We start from the raw sequence: 18,514 nt of genomic DNA, 5'->3' as shown, positions 1-18,514 counted from the left end.
TTCACCCTCTACCTCTACGGTCAGGAGCATTCCTTGGGATTACAGTGATAGGGGGGACACAACTGTGCAAACCTCATAGCTATAACTGCCTCCATTCAGCAGTTATAGATGAACCGACCAATAACAAAATTTCCCCATTTTTTTAAAGACTTCAAATCTTAGAAACTGCTAGGACATTCACTATGACATTTTTTTACAAATATTTGATCTTTATTAATTTAAGAGTAATATTATCCTACATCATCCAGCAACAGTTGAGAATTGTGCACCAATTAGTTACTTGTTCATTTTCAATTTTAATACGAAAATGTAAGATTTTTTATTTTGTTTGGAAAACTTATAAATTCTCTATAAGGACTAACAATCATACAAATACCGAAATTACACTAAAAAATTAGTCTTTCCTATTGTTGATCAACAGTTAAAAACATTGTTACTTTCTCTACACTGAACAACAAATGTTTGCTTTTTGTCTTGCTCCGAAATAAAAATAGGTGAATATTATTAATATGTGTGCCCTAAATCTAAATTTAAAATCCAAATTGTCCAATCACGTACCATTTTCCGGGGAAAGTGAATTGAATTTTTTATAAAAAAAAAACTTTTTATTTTTATATTTTTTTCATTGCTACTGATAAAATTACACTGACTAGGGATTCAAAATGCCTCATAATGCTTGAAAAATGTGTACTGGATACAAAAATGATGTTACATAGTTGAAAACAAAAAAAAAAAAAAACAATAAAAATATTTCATATGTATAATGAAAAAAATCTCGGAATTTGAATTTACCATTTAAAAGAATATTCTGGATTACTTCTGTTTATAACTAGACCCAGATCTGTATTTTACAAGGAACCAACAATAGTCTGCAGGCATGTTGGATGATGATCTTCCTTTATATCTCCATTTCATTTCAGATATTTTTTAATTAAATCTTTCCCCATGCTCGTCGCTTACCGCTCCAAGGTTAGGAGGAAAGAAATCCGAATGAGAATGTAAAAAGTGAATTTTGAGAGCTATATTACGCCCCATTTTCTCACATGCACTTAACATAGTTTCCACAAATTCGATGTAGTTGTCTGGCATAGAATTTCCTAGAAAATTTGAGCAAACATCTCTGAAAGCACGCTATGCCATTTTTTTCTGTAACAGAAAGTTTTTCCTCAAACAAAGAGTCAGCTAAAACTTTCCGAATTTATGGACTGATGAAAATACCCTCTTTTAATTTTCCTTCACTCAAACTGGTAAACTTTCCTTTAAAATACTGAAAACCACACCTTACTTCTTCATTGTGTATACCTCACTTTGAACTGTTGTGAAATTTACTGATTGGAAAGGACTAATATCTGTTTATTTATTAGAAGTATAAAAGAACATGTCAGCAACCATAAGAAACTGGCAATAGGTCATAAACTCATAAAATGCATTAGCTTTCGTTTTGGTTTACAACCCTCAACCGGCACCAGATGTTTCCTGGAAGAGCGCTTATGGAAAAGTGAAATCATAGTATATCTTAAAAACCTTACGTGATACGAAGAAGAGAGATGCATTTTCGGATTCAGCGCACACCAAACCGTAAGAGACACATTGCTTTAAGTCGAAGCAAAATTCTTGTTGTTCAGTGTAATTTAAGGCCAGGGCAACATTTTATAAGAATTATAAGGTATCCCTAAACTTTCTGGCAACACTGTTCATTGATTTTATGTAAGGAGTGCCCTTTTTGGTGTACCAATATATTTCTTAAACAAAAAATAAAACTTCTCCCTCAGTTGTCACAAAAAATAATGTAACCTAACATGACAGATACTCTCCAAAGTTTAAACTAAACTAAACTAAATTTTATTGTTTCATATTGCTGTGAAAAATCCAAGGATCATTGAAATTACTCCAAATTCTGTTAATGATGTTTCATATATACTAGAAGTTCTAATTAGAGTGATATTAATTGGGTTTTTCACAGCAACATAAAATTTTAAAATGTAGTTATCTCAAAACTTTACATTTTAAGTTGTTCCCATTTTGAACTGGCACTGTTTGTGCTTTCCATTCCATTGTTATGGAGGTAACACCTGAAGATGATTTTGAATCATGATAATAGGTCTGAGTATAGCCTGGCATCCAGAAAGCTATTTGGATCGCAGTTTCACAGCCTGGTATTTGTTTCCCTTATTTGGTACCAACTATAAGGGATAGCTCTATATTGTTGTTGCTGCCATCAGCAAGTAATGCATCATGATAATGGTTTACTAAAAGGTTCAATTCTGTGCAATTTAAAACTGAAAGCGTATTTTCTTAACGTGTTTTTTGCTGCATGCCATCAATCCATTTCTGCAAAGTGAATCAAAAACTTTTCTCAATGGTAAATCATTTATTCAGTCATCGTGATGATGTGTAAAATATTATACTGCTATATAAGTACCGGTAACTGTAAGACTGAGGTGATACTTTGTAGTTAATAACATTGTTTGTAAAAATAATAACATACTGGTTCCATGTAGGCTCAGTCTGAACTTTGTTGTTTTCTCCCTTTCTCTTTGTCACTTTATTTATAAACTCCCTTCCTGTTTATACTGATTCTGTTGAAATAATACTGATAAACTGAAAACCTTAACAACAAGCTTCTATAAATTGTGCCTAGAGTCGACGCCAATTCGGAAAGCTGTTGTCTGCTAGCGTTTGCGTCGAGAGAGACAGATAGAGAGAGCAAGGCAGCGTACAACATTACCACATCGTACTTCACGCGCACGTGCAATACAAATAGCGCAGGAGAGAATTTAAATTATCAAATGACAATAATGACCTTAGCCGTTGATTACTGTAAGCATGACACCAAACAAACCCTCTTTCCTTCACTAACAATATTCTTTGCACGGTTCTCAATCCCACACCATATGCTTCTGCAGTCGTTTCTTGCATGTTGGCAACATTGCTGCCAGCATCAAGATGGCCGGCAGTGTTCTGCTCGTTTAAGTTTTTAAAATAATGATACACCTTAAACACTATTTTCCGCGCCTGCTTGTGTAATACTTGTCTTTTTACAGTTTCTTCTTCCATTTATTTACCTTACATACACACAGTTAATGTTAGTTTTACTTATTCAATGTATTGAAACACTCGCATGTGAACAAATGAACTCGGGAAGTGCTTGTAATAGACTGATTCTGATTGGTTCTACTGTACAAGCTTGTGACGTCACATACCAGAAATGCTACGGCGCATATAGAAGCTAACCGCCTTCCGAAATGCCGTCTAGTCTAATTATTAAACAAACTGTTTGAGAACTTTAATTTTGACCAGCTTTCAGTTGGTATGCCGTAATAGAGATACCTAGCTTTTGCAAACCACGGATTCGCGAAATACGGTTTTTCAGCTGGTAAAAACAAACATTTTATGTTTCAAGCCCTTTCAGATCAAAATATCGAATTTATTCGAAAATCCAGTCCTATAGTTCCAAAACGTGTCTTATCCCGAAAAATAAAAAATTCAGGTAAGTACACTATTGCAGTCTATGATGAATACACAATATACTGTCACAAAATGATGTTCCAAAAAAAATTCTTCTCCAACTCAATTTAATAGGAGAAATATGGTTGATGTTCCAAAATATGTCTTATCCTCCAAAAGTGTGTTCCATAACTTGCATACTCCATACAAGTGTTGTTAAAAAGGGGTACAACATTTTTTTTGTATTGAGCCTCAAGTTATTTGCAAAAGGAACATCATTAAAGAAGCAAAATTAAATGATGTTAACAACCTTCTAACAAAACATTTTGACGATGGATGGAAAAATCAGGCCGAATTATCTTTCTACATGAACCTCTTGAATGCAAATCGTGCTGATGAAGCCCAGAATGTTGAATCAGTTGTTGACTGTTGTGGTGACTGAATCAGTTCATTATGTTGAACATTTGAAAACTTTTTCATTATGAGAATATTTTTAATTTTTTTAGTAATCATTGACCTTGAACAACTTCATTAACAATGTATAACTTTTGATTTTAAATCTTCTACTACAAAATTTAATTTACATTGAAGATTTTTGTTTTTCTAAATCATGCCTTATCCAACACTGTTGTTTCCAAAACTTGCCTTCTCCAAGTATAGTTCCAGAACTTGCCTTCTCCAATTTTAACGTTTAAATAAAAACCTTTCTGAACAAAATAACCTATTGAGCTTATATTCCTGACCCATTTACTATAAAATATTTATTTTATAGGATGAAAAAATTCTTATTTTAACATTAAAAAATGGGGGAAATGTTTTTCTTGATTTGAAAAAAAAAAAAAAAAAACATCGAAAGTGGATGACATGTTTCAGAACTATAGGACTCAGTGTTTTTCAAGATTATTTTTCTTTTACGAAATTTTAATTAACATGTCCAAAAGATATATTTGCTAGAGTATTAAATATGTGCGTGAGTTAATACAATAAGCTTTGGTGAAGCTAAGATCAGTGCATACTGTTGGCAAATGTAGCAGTGATTGAAGTTAGCTGGATTTACGATTAGGTAGTGGAATTTTCTTAAAAATTTTACGTGATTAAAACATAATCTGTTTTGTACTGATATTTATGTAAAAATTTTTGAATTTAATATTCAAGACTCTATATCAGTACAGAATTTTGAATCTAATATTCAAACCGTATTTCGAGTGATTTTGTTGTTAAATATTTAATAGAAAGAACCTAAATGTTTTGAGGTGCCTATTAATTTATATTATTCACACAAAATATGTAGTCTGTTACATTAACTTCTCTACACAACAGGTAAGTACTGCTAGAAAACTACAAATATTATTAAAATACACAGAGATCCTTAAGATTCCCTTGATGATAAAGACCTCTAGTCTTTGTAGGAATATTCATTAATGTATTTTGCACGACGAAAGTCAAAAAGTGGTGTTTTTTAAATGCGAAATAACACCGAAATTTAAGATTTTTCTTTTTATATTATACTATGTCTCTGGACTAGGGTTACCATCTGTCCGGCAAAAGAAGGACATGTCCTCTTTTTTAATCATTTTATCCTATTTGCCAGGCATTTAAAAAAAATTTGAAATGTCTGACATTTCACATTTCAATTAGAATTAATATGAATATTGAATAATGTGCGGTATTATGCATAAAATATCTAAGCAAACGGTGAAAATCTATGAAAGAATTTAACTGCTTTCAATGCTTGAAGCTGGAGCACATAAAATATGTTGACATGCATTGAATTCTTACACTCTAAAGACGTCACTATTCATGATTCTAAGCTATTTTATCAATTTTATTCTGCAATGTACAAAGATATGCCAATCAAGTTAATTAGAACAAAGATTTAAGTTTAGATAAACAATGGTGCAAATTCTTCAATTCCAATAGTTCTGCGAGCACTGAAACTTTCTCAGAACTCTTAAAAATATGTCAATTCTATTTATTTATCCCAAGTCACAATGGAAGTGTTGAGAGAGTATTTACCCTAATATCTGCTCAATGGACAAAAGAACGAAATCTCATGCTAACGGAGACAGTCAGAGGTATCATCATAGTGAAATATAATTTCAAGGACATGTCCTGTGAACAGTTCCATAGTTATTTGTTACAAGATATGTTTGTCCCTTCAGGCTCTTGTGCACACAGTGGGCTCCACCGATAAGTAGAGTGCAGATGTAACTGATCCAGCAACTAGTGAGAGAACTAAGGTGAGCCATTGTTTTTAATCTTTAATTTTGTTCATAGCATTTTTTAAAAGTCTTCCTTTTATCAGTAATGCCCTCTTATTTTAGATTCCATGTCCTCCTATAGAATTTCTTCTCATGGTAACTCTACTCTGGACTAGAAGTGTACATAAATAATGAGTTATAATGCCATAACTATTCTTTATATTTTGTCAAGGTAAAACTTAGTAGACAGATAATAATTCATAGACTTGTTTTGTCACACTTTCTAGGTCATCAGTGCGTTGAATCACCTAGTCAGGCAAATACAGAAATGACATAAGAACAGCTTTTCCATCAGTCGAAATGTGGATGCCGCAACATAAAGTGCAGTGTGTGCTGTGGTTGGGAGAACTGAAATTAGTGGCATGAAGGAAATGGAATGTGAATCCTCCGACACCTCAAATAATTTATCAGTGGGACAATACTCTAAAAGAGATGGGAAGTTTAGTTTCACAAACTGGGAAACACCCTAAGAAGTGCATGACTGAAGTGACTGTGCATAAGGTATAGTGAGGGTCACATAAGAACAGTTCCTGAACAGCAACTATTGCCGTCTTGTCAGTGTTGCCAACTGTTACCAGATCACATGATCCTACATACTAAATGACTTATTTACTTACTGTACTTTGTTGGAAGGTTATTCTAAATAATTCAATAATTTGTAACATATTTTCATAGGCAAACTATATGGGAAAGGGATCATTATGTCAAGTATTTTGTCTAGCAATACGAAATTCGTTTGACCAAACGAATGACTCACGAGACCTAACCTAAAACTGTATTTTGTTTCACCACATGAAATTATTAATACTAACTCCGAAAACTTACCTGACTATAATCTTGAATTATAACCACAACACAATACATAAAATAACTATTATGAATTAATATTAATACTGATATTAATTAATTATTAGTATGTTCAAATTTCACTAGCTTCCAGTAACCGGCTCAGAAATCTAGTACAATTTTAATTTCATGGAACTCCAGTACCGACAGATATTGTCGATATTTGTCTCACCTGCCAACATACCAGTTACAAAATCACTACCATTTGTAGTATTTGTCAGTATCGAAATTCGAAAAGAAGTTGGCAAAAGAAAATTCAACCTGCAAACTAGAAAATCACCACAATCCACTAGCATATGCAGTAATGGGGGAAAAATGATTAGGTTTCACCCTTAGGGTATGAAGTAAGCTGACCCGGACTGTACTTGAGTCATTTCCCAGGTCCCCCACATAAGACAACTACACAGGCTATAATACAGAACTACAAGTTCCTTGTTCAGTAGTTCATGACCATCTTCTGGTACATTTCATGGTGGAGAGATAGGTAGAAGGCATTACTAGGTACCCCAATAGATATGAAAATGAAGAATCATTCTTACAGAGAAAAAAAATATATATGAAATGGACACCAGTGCACTATTTCCAAATGTAAAGGGGGAAAAACTGAGCACCTCAGTAGTGGTATAAACTTTAATTCTTAATTTTTAAAAGCATAATAGAGAATAGCAGGCCTTGTTTGACCTAAAGGCAGCAAAGTGGTATATCCAGTTCCTGCAGATAACACCAATAACAGTGTTATTTATTATTTTTTGGGAGGCTTTTTCTCCGAATACAAATCACTTTACTTTTCAGTTGCCATGTTGTCTGTGGACATCAGTTGCTCTTCATCTGAAATGTGAATGGTATTTTGTAACATTGCATGGTTGGTATTACTAAGTTTTCAGGTATATCCTATAAACAACACACAGATGGAATGTCTGCAGACCAAGTGCTGCAGTGTTGTGCCCATTTCCTCAGTAGCTTCAGTAGGTGATTTCTAGTGTAGATGACTGTGACTGCACAGTATAAGGCGATCTTGACCTATGTTACATCAGCTTATAGATACAGTATACTCGTGATTATCAGTGCATGGATTTTCCGTTTTGCAGATTAATCATACATGATTTTAGCTCAATAATTAAAAAAATCTGTTCTTGGACATAATAAGTCTTCAAAAGAAAAAGTGACAATATAATTGTGTGTTGTGGAAATGCTTCAGGGGACCTCAAACTGAATCTCTTTCTAATTGGAAACATGATCCTTGCAAGCATCCACAGTAAAAGCTGGATTATTCACACCCAAACTCCTGGCCATTAACCTGAATAATCAGGAGTACACTGTACCTGCAATAAAGCCATTAACTCTCTTGCTGTCCAATATAGGAGAGTAGGCCTAATGTAGCAAAAAGTATAATTGAATCGACTTTTGCAAAAAGGACACATGTTACAAATTTAATGTTTTGAGATATTCAAGAAAAACATAATAGCAGGTAGGAAACTTAAAACTGGAACTTGATATTCTTGTTACATGAAGTTAGCTACAAATGTCACTGATATATGTTACAATTTACTCATATTATTATTCCATTGGTCATCCATTAAGTTAGATTCCATGAAAAAACCGATTTTGACAAAAATGTAAAGTATGTCCTTTTTGCAAAAGCCGATTCAATTGTTTTAATGTAGGCACCATATTTTTATGTTATGGCAATTACATCACCTACATGCAACCCCCAAACCATATTGTAATGTATTGTATTTATTAACATTCCATGGCATTCATACATGCTTACAGCTAGAATATGGAAAAAGTCAAAAAACTTAATACTATTATAAAATCTTAATTTATAGTCACAGTCTAGATGAAATATATACAGACGAGATTTACAATATAGTCTACTAGTACAACACATAGTTTTAGTATCAATTTCATGAAGTGTTATTGAATGTCATGAATTCACCTACAGAATAGAAGGCGTGAGAAATTAGGTACTTCTTTAATTTGGCCCTAAATAATTTTATGTTTTGAGTTTCATTTTTTATATCGATAGGGAGGCTATTAAAAATTTTTACTGCCATATAACGCACTCCTTTTTGATAGCACGATAGACTTTCCGATGGAGTATGAAAGTCATTTTTTTGACGTGTATTTATGCTATGAACTGTTGAATTAGTTACAAAGTTTTCACGATTACATACGAGGAAGACTATTAATGAAAAGAGATACTGACAAGCCATGGGCATTATTTGTAGTTTTTTTAAAATAGTCCTACACGATTCCCTAGATTTGGCACCTACTATTATTGTAATTACTCTTTTTTGTAATAGAAATATATTGTTACTATCTGTGGAATTTCCCCAGAATATTATTCCAAAACTCATTACCGAGTGGAAGTATGCAAAGTATATTGTTTTTAAGATATTGATATTTACTATCTTTTGCATAGATCTTATAGCAAAACAAGCTGAATTTAGTTTGGGGGTAATTTCTTTAATATGATTTTTCCAATTTAACACATTATCGATTTTTAAGCCAAGAAATTTGGTTGTTGTTGTTTCTAATAGGGATCTATTGTTAATTATTGCGCTAGAAATTTCCGAGGTTGAATTTGGACAGGATTTAAATTGAATTATGTTAGTTTTGTTACAATTTAATACTAATTTATTGACTGAGAACCAGTCACATATTTTGAAGAGAATTTCCTCTGTTGAAGATTGGAATGTGTTGGAGTTATTGGCTGTAATTACTATACTTGTGTCATCTGCAAATAATATGGGATGACCTACATCTTTTATAAGGGGGGCAAGATCATTTATAAAGACTAGAAAAAGTAGGGGACCTAATATTGAAGTAGGGGACTTAATATTGAGGAGGACTACACCTGTCATTGGTTAGCAGGTTCATATGCCTTAGCTAGGAGGATTGTCAGACATCTCCAACGACCATTTAGGGGCTGCTTATGCATGCCATGACAGATCAGCATACTGAAATATGGCATTTCCTCCATTTTTGATGAAACAGTTACACTGCTGTGATTTGGTCCTCAGAGTCCCGTTTGTTATAAACAGGTTGCACTATGGGAAGGCGAGGATGGAATTTGAGGACAATATGGAATACACTTTATTACTGCTTGCAATATTCTTTAATGGATATTCCCCTCCCCCAAGTAAGGGTTAAAAATCTACAGTATTTAAGGGAACACACAGGTGAAATTACTAAATCTTACAGTTTTCATTTTTTTTCTCAAAGACCAAGGACACCAGAATAAAATTATGTGACACGTTTCCTTATTAAGATGCAATAAAGGGCAGGAATTTTTTTCAACGTGATTTTCTTTAATTTTCGACGTGTGGAACCATTTATATATGCAATAAAGGGCAGGAATTTTTTTCAACGTGATTTTCTTTAATTTCCGACTTGTGGAACCATTTATATATAAATTAATTAAATTAATATATAAATGGTTCCACACGTCGAAAATTAAAGAAAATAAAGGAATTTTTTTCAACGTGATTTTCTTTAATTTCCGATGTGTGGAACCATTTATATATAAATTAATTAAATTAATATATAAATGGTTCCACACGTCGAAAATTAAAGAAAATAAAGGAATTTTTTTCGACGTGATTTTCTTTAATTTTCGACGTGTGGAACCATTTATATATTAATTTAATTTAATTAATTTATATATAAATGGTTCCACACATCGAAAATTAAAGAAAATCACGTTGAAAAAAATTCCTGCCATTTATTTCACCTTAATAAGGAAACGTGTCACATAATTTTATTCTAGTGTCCTTGGTCTTTGAGAAAAAAAAAATGAAAACTGTAAGATTTATTAATTTCACCTGTGCGTTCCCTTAAAGAATTAATAAAAAAAGGGTATAGTTCAGGTTCTCCAATGTAAGATGGCGGAATAGTGAAGAAAAATTAGACAAAGATTTTTATTCATTTTTATTGAATACTGACAAATTTTTATTTATACATTTTAGATAAGTAAACATATTTTTCCATTGTATTCAATACAACCTTTCAAAGTACACTCATCTGTATTTTTTTTAAATATATTTATAACAAGGTTATATTAACTAAGTTTATTTTTTGTGAATGAAAAAAAAATAGCTGTAGAAACTATTGATATTTAACAGGTGTCAACTCCAAGTACTTCAAAAATGGTATCAACAATAGTGGGAACCTCTGCCATGGCTCCAAGACCTGTGTCGCCGCACATGAGAGTTTTAGCAATACACGGCACTTCCGTATAACCCCACGTCTTCAGAGTTGTGATGTGAGTGGCTGTCACAGGATGCTCCCACATCTGAGTGTTCATAGCAGGACAGAATAACAGTGGCTTTTTCGGGTCCCAAGCTCGTGCCACGCAGGTCAGCAAGTTATCGCATAGTCCCTATATAGCAAAGCACAATTTTCATGAGTAATTCCACTTTTCATTATCAACTTTATAATCAAGTTAAAACATTTAGTAGGAGTTGGTACCTAGCAGTGGCGTACACAGAATTTTCCCAAGGGGGGATCATTATTAAAATTGTTTACAATTCACGTTATCAGTATTTTTAATTTTGTGTATTATTAGCCTATTATCATTATTATTATGTTGCGGTATATTTATTAATATTATATACTATATGTTCTAATCAGTGGTGATATTCGGCTGGTTCAGATGTACCGATTGTTAAATTATTTCTAGGTAATTTTTGCAATTACCATGGACATACACCGTATATGTTTATCAATCTTCTTAATGTATCCAGCTGTTTGCTGACAACATATAGTCCACTGTAGTCTATTCAGTTGTTTTTCACGAGAAATGAGGGGTATTTTGATCGGTGTTCATTATAGATGCCTGTTGCTAGTAGCCAGAGTTGGGGTGTAGTCAATATATACTGCAGGGCTGTGTCTTCTGCAACTGGTACTGATGATTTTAATTTACTTCTTTTGTGGACAGTATAGAAGAATGTGTTCCAGATCTTCATCATGATTATTATACCACAGACAAGTAGGATTATCAGAAATGTGAAATCGGTGTAGGTACCGGTACAATGAATGACAATGTGTCCTGTTCTGGCTCTTGTTAAAAATGTTTGAACATGTCTGGGCAAGTTTTTGTACGAATAATTTTTAAGGAAAAATTGTTCCGGGGCCGGGTATCGAACCCGAGACCTTTGGTTAAACGTACCAACGCTCTACCAACTGAGCTACTCAGGAACTCTACCCGACACCGATCCAACTTTTCCCTCTGTATCCACAGACCTCAAAGTGGGCTGACAACTGTCAAGCAACCAACGTTGAGAGCACACTAACTCTGTGTGACTTAAATTGTGGTTTTTTGTTAACGAACAGTGACGTGTATTATGCAAATCAAGCTTTCAGGTATAACTCCCTGTAAAGTTGATTTTAATAATTTTGAAGGAAAAATTGTTCCGGGGCCGGGTATCGAACCCGAGACCTTTGGTTAAACATACCAACGCTCTACCAACTGAGCTACCCAGGAACTCTACCCGACACCGATCCAACTTTTCCCTCTATATCCACAGACCTCAAAGTGGGCTGACAACTGTCAAGCAACCAACGTTGAGAGCACACTAACTCTGTGTGACTTAAATTGTGGTTTTTTGTTAACGAACAGTGACGTGTATTATGCAAATCAAGCTTTCAGGTATAACTCCCTGTAAAGTTGATTTTAATAATTTTGAAGGAAAAATTGTTCCGGGGCCGGGTATCGAACCCGAGACCTTTGGTTAAACATACCAACGCTCTACCAACTGAGCTACTCAGGAACTCTACCCGACACCGATCCAACTTTTCCCTCTGTATCCACAGACCTCAAAGTGGGCTGACAACCGTCAAGCAACCAACACTGAGAGCACACTAACTCTGATGTGACTTAAATTGTGGTTTTCTGTTAACGAACAGTGACGTGTGTTATGCAAATCAAGCTTTCAGGTATAACTCCCTGTAAAGTTGATTTGAATAATTTTGAAGGAAAAATTGTTCCGGGGCCGGGTATCGAACCCAGGACCTTTGGTTAAATGTACCAACACTCTACCAACTCTACCAACCCGGCCCCAGAACAATTTTTCCTTCAAAATTATTCAAATCAACTTTACAGGGAGTTATACCTGAAAGCTTGATTTGCATAATATACATCACTGTTTGTTAACACAAAACCACAATTTAAGGCACACAGAGTTACAGACGTGGACAAATTATTAACAAAATTTACGATTTTTATGATTAATTCTATTTACAAAATTTGACTTTTCAATTTAGACTACAGTTGACAACTTTGCATATTTCTATCATTACAGTAGATAGAAATATGCAAAAATTTCAAATGTAGGCTATTCTAAATTGAATAGTCAAATTTTATAAAAAAAATATATATAATAAAATCTTCAATTTTGCTAATAATTTGTAAATATTATGCAAAAATGTCAACTGCAGTCTAAAGTGAAGAGTAAAATTTTGTAAAAATATATAATAAAAATCTTCAGTTTTGTTAATAATTTGGAAATATCCAAAATGTCACCTGTAGTCCAAATTGAAGAGTCGAATTTTGTAAAAAATATATACAAAAAATCTTCACTTTTGCTAATAATTTGTAAATATGCGAAAATATCAATTGTAGTCTAAATTGAAGAGTGAAATTTTGTAAAAATATAAAATAAAAATCTTCGATTTTTCTAATAATTTGGAAATACCCAAAGATGTCAACTGTAGTCTAAATTGAAGAATCATAGTTTGTAAAAATATATAATAAAAATCTCCAATTTTGCTAATAATTTGTCCACGTCTGTAGTGTGCTCTCATTGTTGGTTGCTTGACTGTTGTCAGCCCACTTTGAGGTCTGTGGATACAGAGGGAAAAGTTGGATCGGTGTCGGGTAGAGTTCCCAGGTAGCTCAGTTGGTAGAGCGTTGGTACGTTTAACCAAAGGTCCCGGGTTCGATACCCGGCCCTGGAACAATTTTTCCTTCAAAATTATTCAAATCAACTCTACAGGGAGTTATACCTGAAAGCTTGATTTGCAAGTTTTTGTACATTTCCAAGTCATTTGGTTTCTTTGGTACAGACTGTAAAATTTTTCCTTTGTCAGAAGAGAGCCAATTGTTGATCCATAGGTTTGTAAAATGAGACTTTACTGAAGCAAAAGCACTGGATAGAGATATCACGTGAAGAGGTCTTGGTTGCAAATATTTGCCTGTTTTGCAATATTATCGACTTTCTCGTTTCCAGGTATACCACAATGACTAGGTATCCATTGAAATGTTATTTCCTTCTGGAGTTCTTTTAGTTTGCTTAGTTGTTTCTGAATAGGAATAATTCTATGTGCATATAGGTTTGGTACATATTTAATTATATTAAATATAGCCCCCTTGGAGTCGGTAAGTATGCAAATAGATTTTTCAGAAATTTGAGTAACACACTGAAGAGCAGCATCAATAGCTAGCAATTCAGTGTCAGGAGGAGGATGAACATGGTATGAAACAACTTTCTTGATGTTTTGGAATATAATACCCTGCTCCTGATGTCCCATTATTAGGATTTAGAGATCCATCTGTATAAATTTGGTGATCCTTATATATATTGCAGAGTAGTTCCATGGACTCTAACTTAAGAATGTATGGAGGATCATTTTTGGAATGATTTCCTGGAATTTGTATGCTATGTTCTGGAAGCACCCATTTCCATGGAGGAATTTCGTTCACAACTGGAGTTGCCCTAGAAATTGAATATAATATTCAACCACTCAGACACTATGTAGCTATTACAAAAGGATCTAAAAATACATTTAAAATTGCAAGCCTCATCCAGACCTCAGATGTACTTCAAACTGTCAGATAATATCCTGTGTAATTTCTATAAAATAAAAAAATAAGAAATACCAATCTATATCACAGACACACCGTATATGTTTAACATACGTACCTAGATATAGGGAGAACTAGTTGTTAAAGTTCTTGAATATCACCACTGGTTCTAATAGAACATATTCATGAATATCTTTATAAATTTTTTCACAGTACTGGTTCAGTATTGTGGCATCATTTTTAGGAACACAGTTTTGATCCATAGCGTTTTGTCAGTGGGTCAACCCCTCATCAAACATATCTCACTTTGTCACCAAGAGTGGACTACATTAACGGGTAGTGGGTCAGCATGTCTCTAATCTATCTTCTTACAAAACCCTGCCTAATTTAGTCACAGACATTAGGGCTAAATCCGAATTATCATACTATAGTCCCATCGCTCTAATTTCCGGCAGCCAATCGCGTTGCAGGTCGGCTACATTTAAACGTGTGCGTCTTGTGATTTGCTGATGAAGACGTTATTAATTTCTTAAGGCTCGATAAATACTTAATATGATCGCCCGCCATTTTGGCTCTTTCGTTGGCGTTCGCAGAAAGCACACGAAGACATTATTTGCCGCTCAATTATTTGCTGAATTACAGTGTGTTTGATTTATTATCATAGGAGCTATGACATGATGTTTAACGGTGTGGCAAATAGATTCCTCATATGGTAGCTCGGCAACGAAAGAACAAAAATGGCGAACGATACTACCTACCTAGACTTTATATAGCCTTCACTTCCTAAGACGTAAGCAAAGAGGAGGAGTCACGCCGGGAATAACAGCGTCGCGACTATAGTAAGTTTGGAACACGATTGAAAGCATACATTAGTCGGAACATTGTCTAAATTATATAACAGAATCAAATAAAAAGAAATTGTGTTTTACGATAAATCAGGAACAGTACTACATGGTCACTAACAAGAAATGAGGTCCAGTTACTGAATTAACCTTAATCTCTAGTCCAGGGCTTCTCAAAACTTTGTTTTGTTCGTGGCACACTGTTTTGCTGTGTGGAATATGGCAGCACATCGCTAATGTAGAAGCAACCCTGCCTACTATAGACGTACTTTTTGATATCTCACTCTCGGCAGCCTCTCCTAACATGGATTCAACTATTTCTTTACAAGCAAGTCAAATCAAAGTTTCTGCTCCTGTATGTAGCTGCATTTTCCTGGCAATTATTTCTGCTACTTTATAACTAGCTATTAGTGCTTTTCCTGCAGTTGTAGTTATTTTATTCATTATCTTGATTTATTTTACTTGAGAAGAGAGTAAATGACCGATACAAGTTTTATCTTTAATCTTATTTCCTAAATGATCGTGTTTCTCCAGGTTTTATGAACTTAAAAATGACATTAGAAATATTTTCCACAGAAAAATCTCAGTCTGCTGCCCTCATAGGCAACGAAACATGGTGTTCCAAAGTTGCATATCTAGCTGATATTTTTGGACATTTGAATATTCTTAATGCTAGTATGCAGGGAAAGGAAAAGAATATTCTTATATCAAGTGACAAAATGAATGGGTTCGTAAGAAAAATTCAACAGTGGTAGTTAAAAGTTGAAAAGAATGAACTTGAAATATTTACTCTCACAGCTATTTTAGAACATCTTCCTGTTTTGGAATACTGCAACAATATTTTCCTTTCCTCAACGTGAACGAATGTGACAGGGTTCACAATCCCTTTGTCATTATTACTGAGGATACAAGACACATACCATTAGAAGAGACAGAAGTGTTCACTGAAGTTCAGGCTGTTCGAATTTTGCAACTCAAATTTAGGAAAGAAACACCACTTCAATTCTGGATTTTAGTGAAAAGAGAGTTCTCAGTGTTATCAGAACATGCCACATCTATACTACTTCAGTTTTCAACAACATAAGTTATCTGTGTGAACAGAGATTTTCAGCACTAACCCACATTAAAAAATAATAAACGAGAGTGACTTCTTTCTGTAGAAAAATAATTACGGGTGTGTTTGTCTGCGATTCCTCCCAGCATTGAACAATTGTGCAAAAGTAAACAAGCCCATATTTCCCACTGAATTGTAATGATAGTGTAAAATTATTGAAAAAAAAAAATTTAATTTTTTAGTTTGTGTTACATGTTTGCAGTTTTCTAAGAATAATAAATAACATTTAAAAAATATTTAATACACAACCCTACTTTATCTGTTAACGTAATTTTTTTGCGGCACACCCTTGAGAATCCCTGCTTTAGTCCATAGGTACTTTTCCATTATTGATAGGTATAGCCTAGCAAACTGAACTTAATATTGAATGTTAACAATTTTTTTATGCTGCTGCTCTTGGATTTACTCCATTGGCCAATCAATAACAGAGGAAAAGTGTAATGTATGTAATACAGGGCCATACTTGGCCTTGCTTTCAGTAGCAGTATGGCTGCAGGCACATTATCAATTGCCTGTCGATGCTCCAGTCCATACCTGTAATTCTGGAACAGTTTTTTCCTCATTTGACTAAGAAGAACGAATGCATAGTGTGTTTCAGCACGACTTCATTTGGTGCGATTGCTGACATCTTTAGTAATAGTAATTAGTGCAGGATGTAGTCCATTCAATCCTCAGACCTAATGCCCTGCGATTTTTGTTAATGGGGTACTTTAAAGGACAAAGTATATAAATCAAATCGCGAACATTAGATGAGCTGCAAAATAACATGGACAAAAAATAGCCAAAATTTCGCAAGCAAGAGTTGAAACATGTAAATAAAAATTTGTTACGATGCTACTACATCTATCTCGAAGTACAAGGGCAATTTCAACAACTTCTTTGAAAAGATAAGCAATGTTGGGCACGTTCATAATTTTAATTTACAAAATAATGTTGCTAAGTTGGTCTGGTTCATTCATCCGATTTTTGGCATAAAAATTTGGATCGGTCTGGGGACTGAGAGGGAACTAGAAAGCAAGCCGGGTAAAATGATGGGACTATAGATATGGTAATTTATTATTTACGGCATTCTATCAAAAACACTGAATTTGAATTTTTGTTTCTATAAATGAGCGAGGAAAAAATTAAACTAATACAGCTGATTCATTTTTCTGTATTCAATAAAATGTAATATAATATTATTGAATACGAACTACAGTGGTCAGTGCCAGAGCACATTCGTACCAATTGGCTAATAATTAAGGTACCCTAAGTTATTATTAATGCATTGTTATGTAGGCCTACTTACAAACTAATCATGTTATACCATTAGGCCTACATATCATATATGTAAATATATTACCTGAGCTAATTTGGCTAACGTATTTGCATCCAATGGTGAAATAACACAAATGTCGGCCCATTTTGCTAGCTCAATGTGAAGAACTGGGTCTCCTCGTTTTGTCCAAGTTGTCCATTCATCTTCATCACAGTAAACCGATACTTCTGTAGGAATATCTTCAGAAGAATAAAAATGTTTCGCGTGTTTAGTAACAATGACTTTTAACTTTATATTCCAAGGCAATGTATCTCCTGATTCTAATATAGTTTTCAAAAGTACTGGTAATTTAATAGTTGCAACACTACCAGTACAGGCCACAAGAATGTGTTTTTCTATACCATTACTTGCACTATCCATTGTAAGAAAAAGTGGAAAACGCACTTTGTACCATCACTAAGCCACTATTTATTCGTTTCTGCTTCTGTACTTTCTAAATCGCCATATCCAAGTTTAGACCATTCTTCTTTTGCCATTAACTCGTTGGACATTCGGCATTGCAAATATGCCATTGCTTCTTCACGACATTCTGAATTATTGTACTTGTTTGCTCGTAAACATAACATATACTTTATCATAATCTTCTTACACTGACCCTCATGATCAAGCGGAAAGCTTCCTTTATCTGGTGGTGTAGGTGTAAATGACTTTTGACCAAATGTCATAGATGACATTCTGACATTAGAAATTAAACTAAAATTAAAATGGAAAATATTATTATAAATACAGAATTTCAGAAATATATGTTGCGGCAATATATTGGCCAGAAAGATTTCGTTACCAGAATTCTGCCATGATGGAGGAATACACACGTTGTTTACCTCCGTGGATCAGCTGTAAATAGTATGGCAAATAATACAGACATTATAATGTAGATCC

At 33.9% G+C, this 18,514-nt stretch overlaps 1 protein-coding gene across 1 annotated transcript; it reads right to left on the bottom strand.

The window, feature by feature from the left end:
• Positions 1-10,472: 10,472 nt before the first annotated feature.
• Ppcdc (phosphopantothenoylcysteine decarboxylase) lies at positions 10,473-18,440 on the bottom strand. The gene is made up of 2 exons (XM_069828044.1): positions 17,660-18,440; positions 10,473-10,938 (listed from the first exon to the last, which is right to left on the bottom strand). Exons 1-2 carry the CDS (start codon positions 17,993-17,995, stop codon positions 10,675-10,677), a joined length of 600 nt encoding a protein of 199 aa, XP_069684145.1. The 5' UTR covers positions 17,996-18,440; the 3' UTR covers positions 10,473-10,674.
• Positions 18,441-18,514: the final 74 nt, after the last annotated feature.

Source organism: Periplaneta americana, chromosome 6, assembly GCF_040183065.1.
Source record: "Periplaneta americana isolate PAMFEO1 chromosome 6, P.americana_PAMFEO1_priV1, whole genome shotgun sequence".
NCBI classification, from domain to species: domain Eukaryota; kingdom Metazoa; phylum Arthropoda; class Insecta; order Blattodea; family Blattidae; genus Periplaneta; species Periplaneta americana.
Note: the sequence above shows the minus strand (reverse complement) of the source record. Positions and strands in the feature narration are given on the sequence as shown.

Excerpts from the sequence above, each read along its gene's own strand:
- Ppcdc (XM_069828044.1), bottom strand. The coding sequence starts at position 17,995 with ATGGATAGTGCAAGTAATGGTATAGAAAAACACATTCTTGTGGCCTGT. Across the intron at positions 10,939-17,659 it reads CGTTAGCCAAATTAGCTCAG|GGACTATGCGATAACTTGCT; the intron begins GTAATATATTTA and ends TTTGCTATATAG.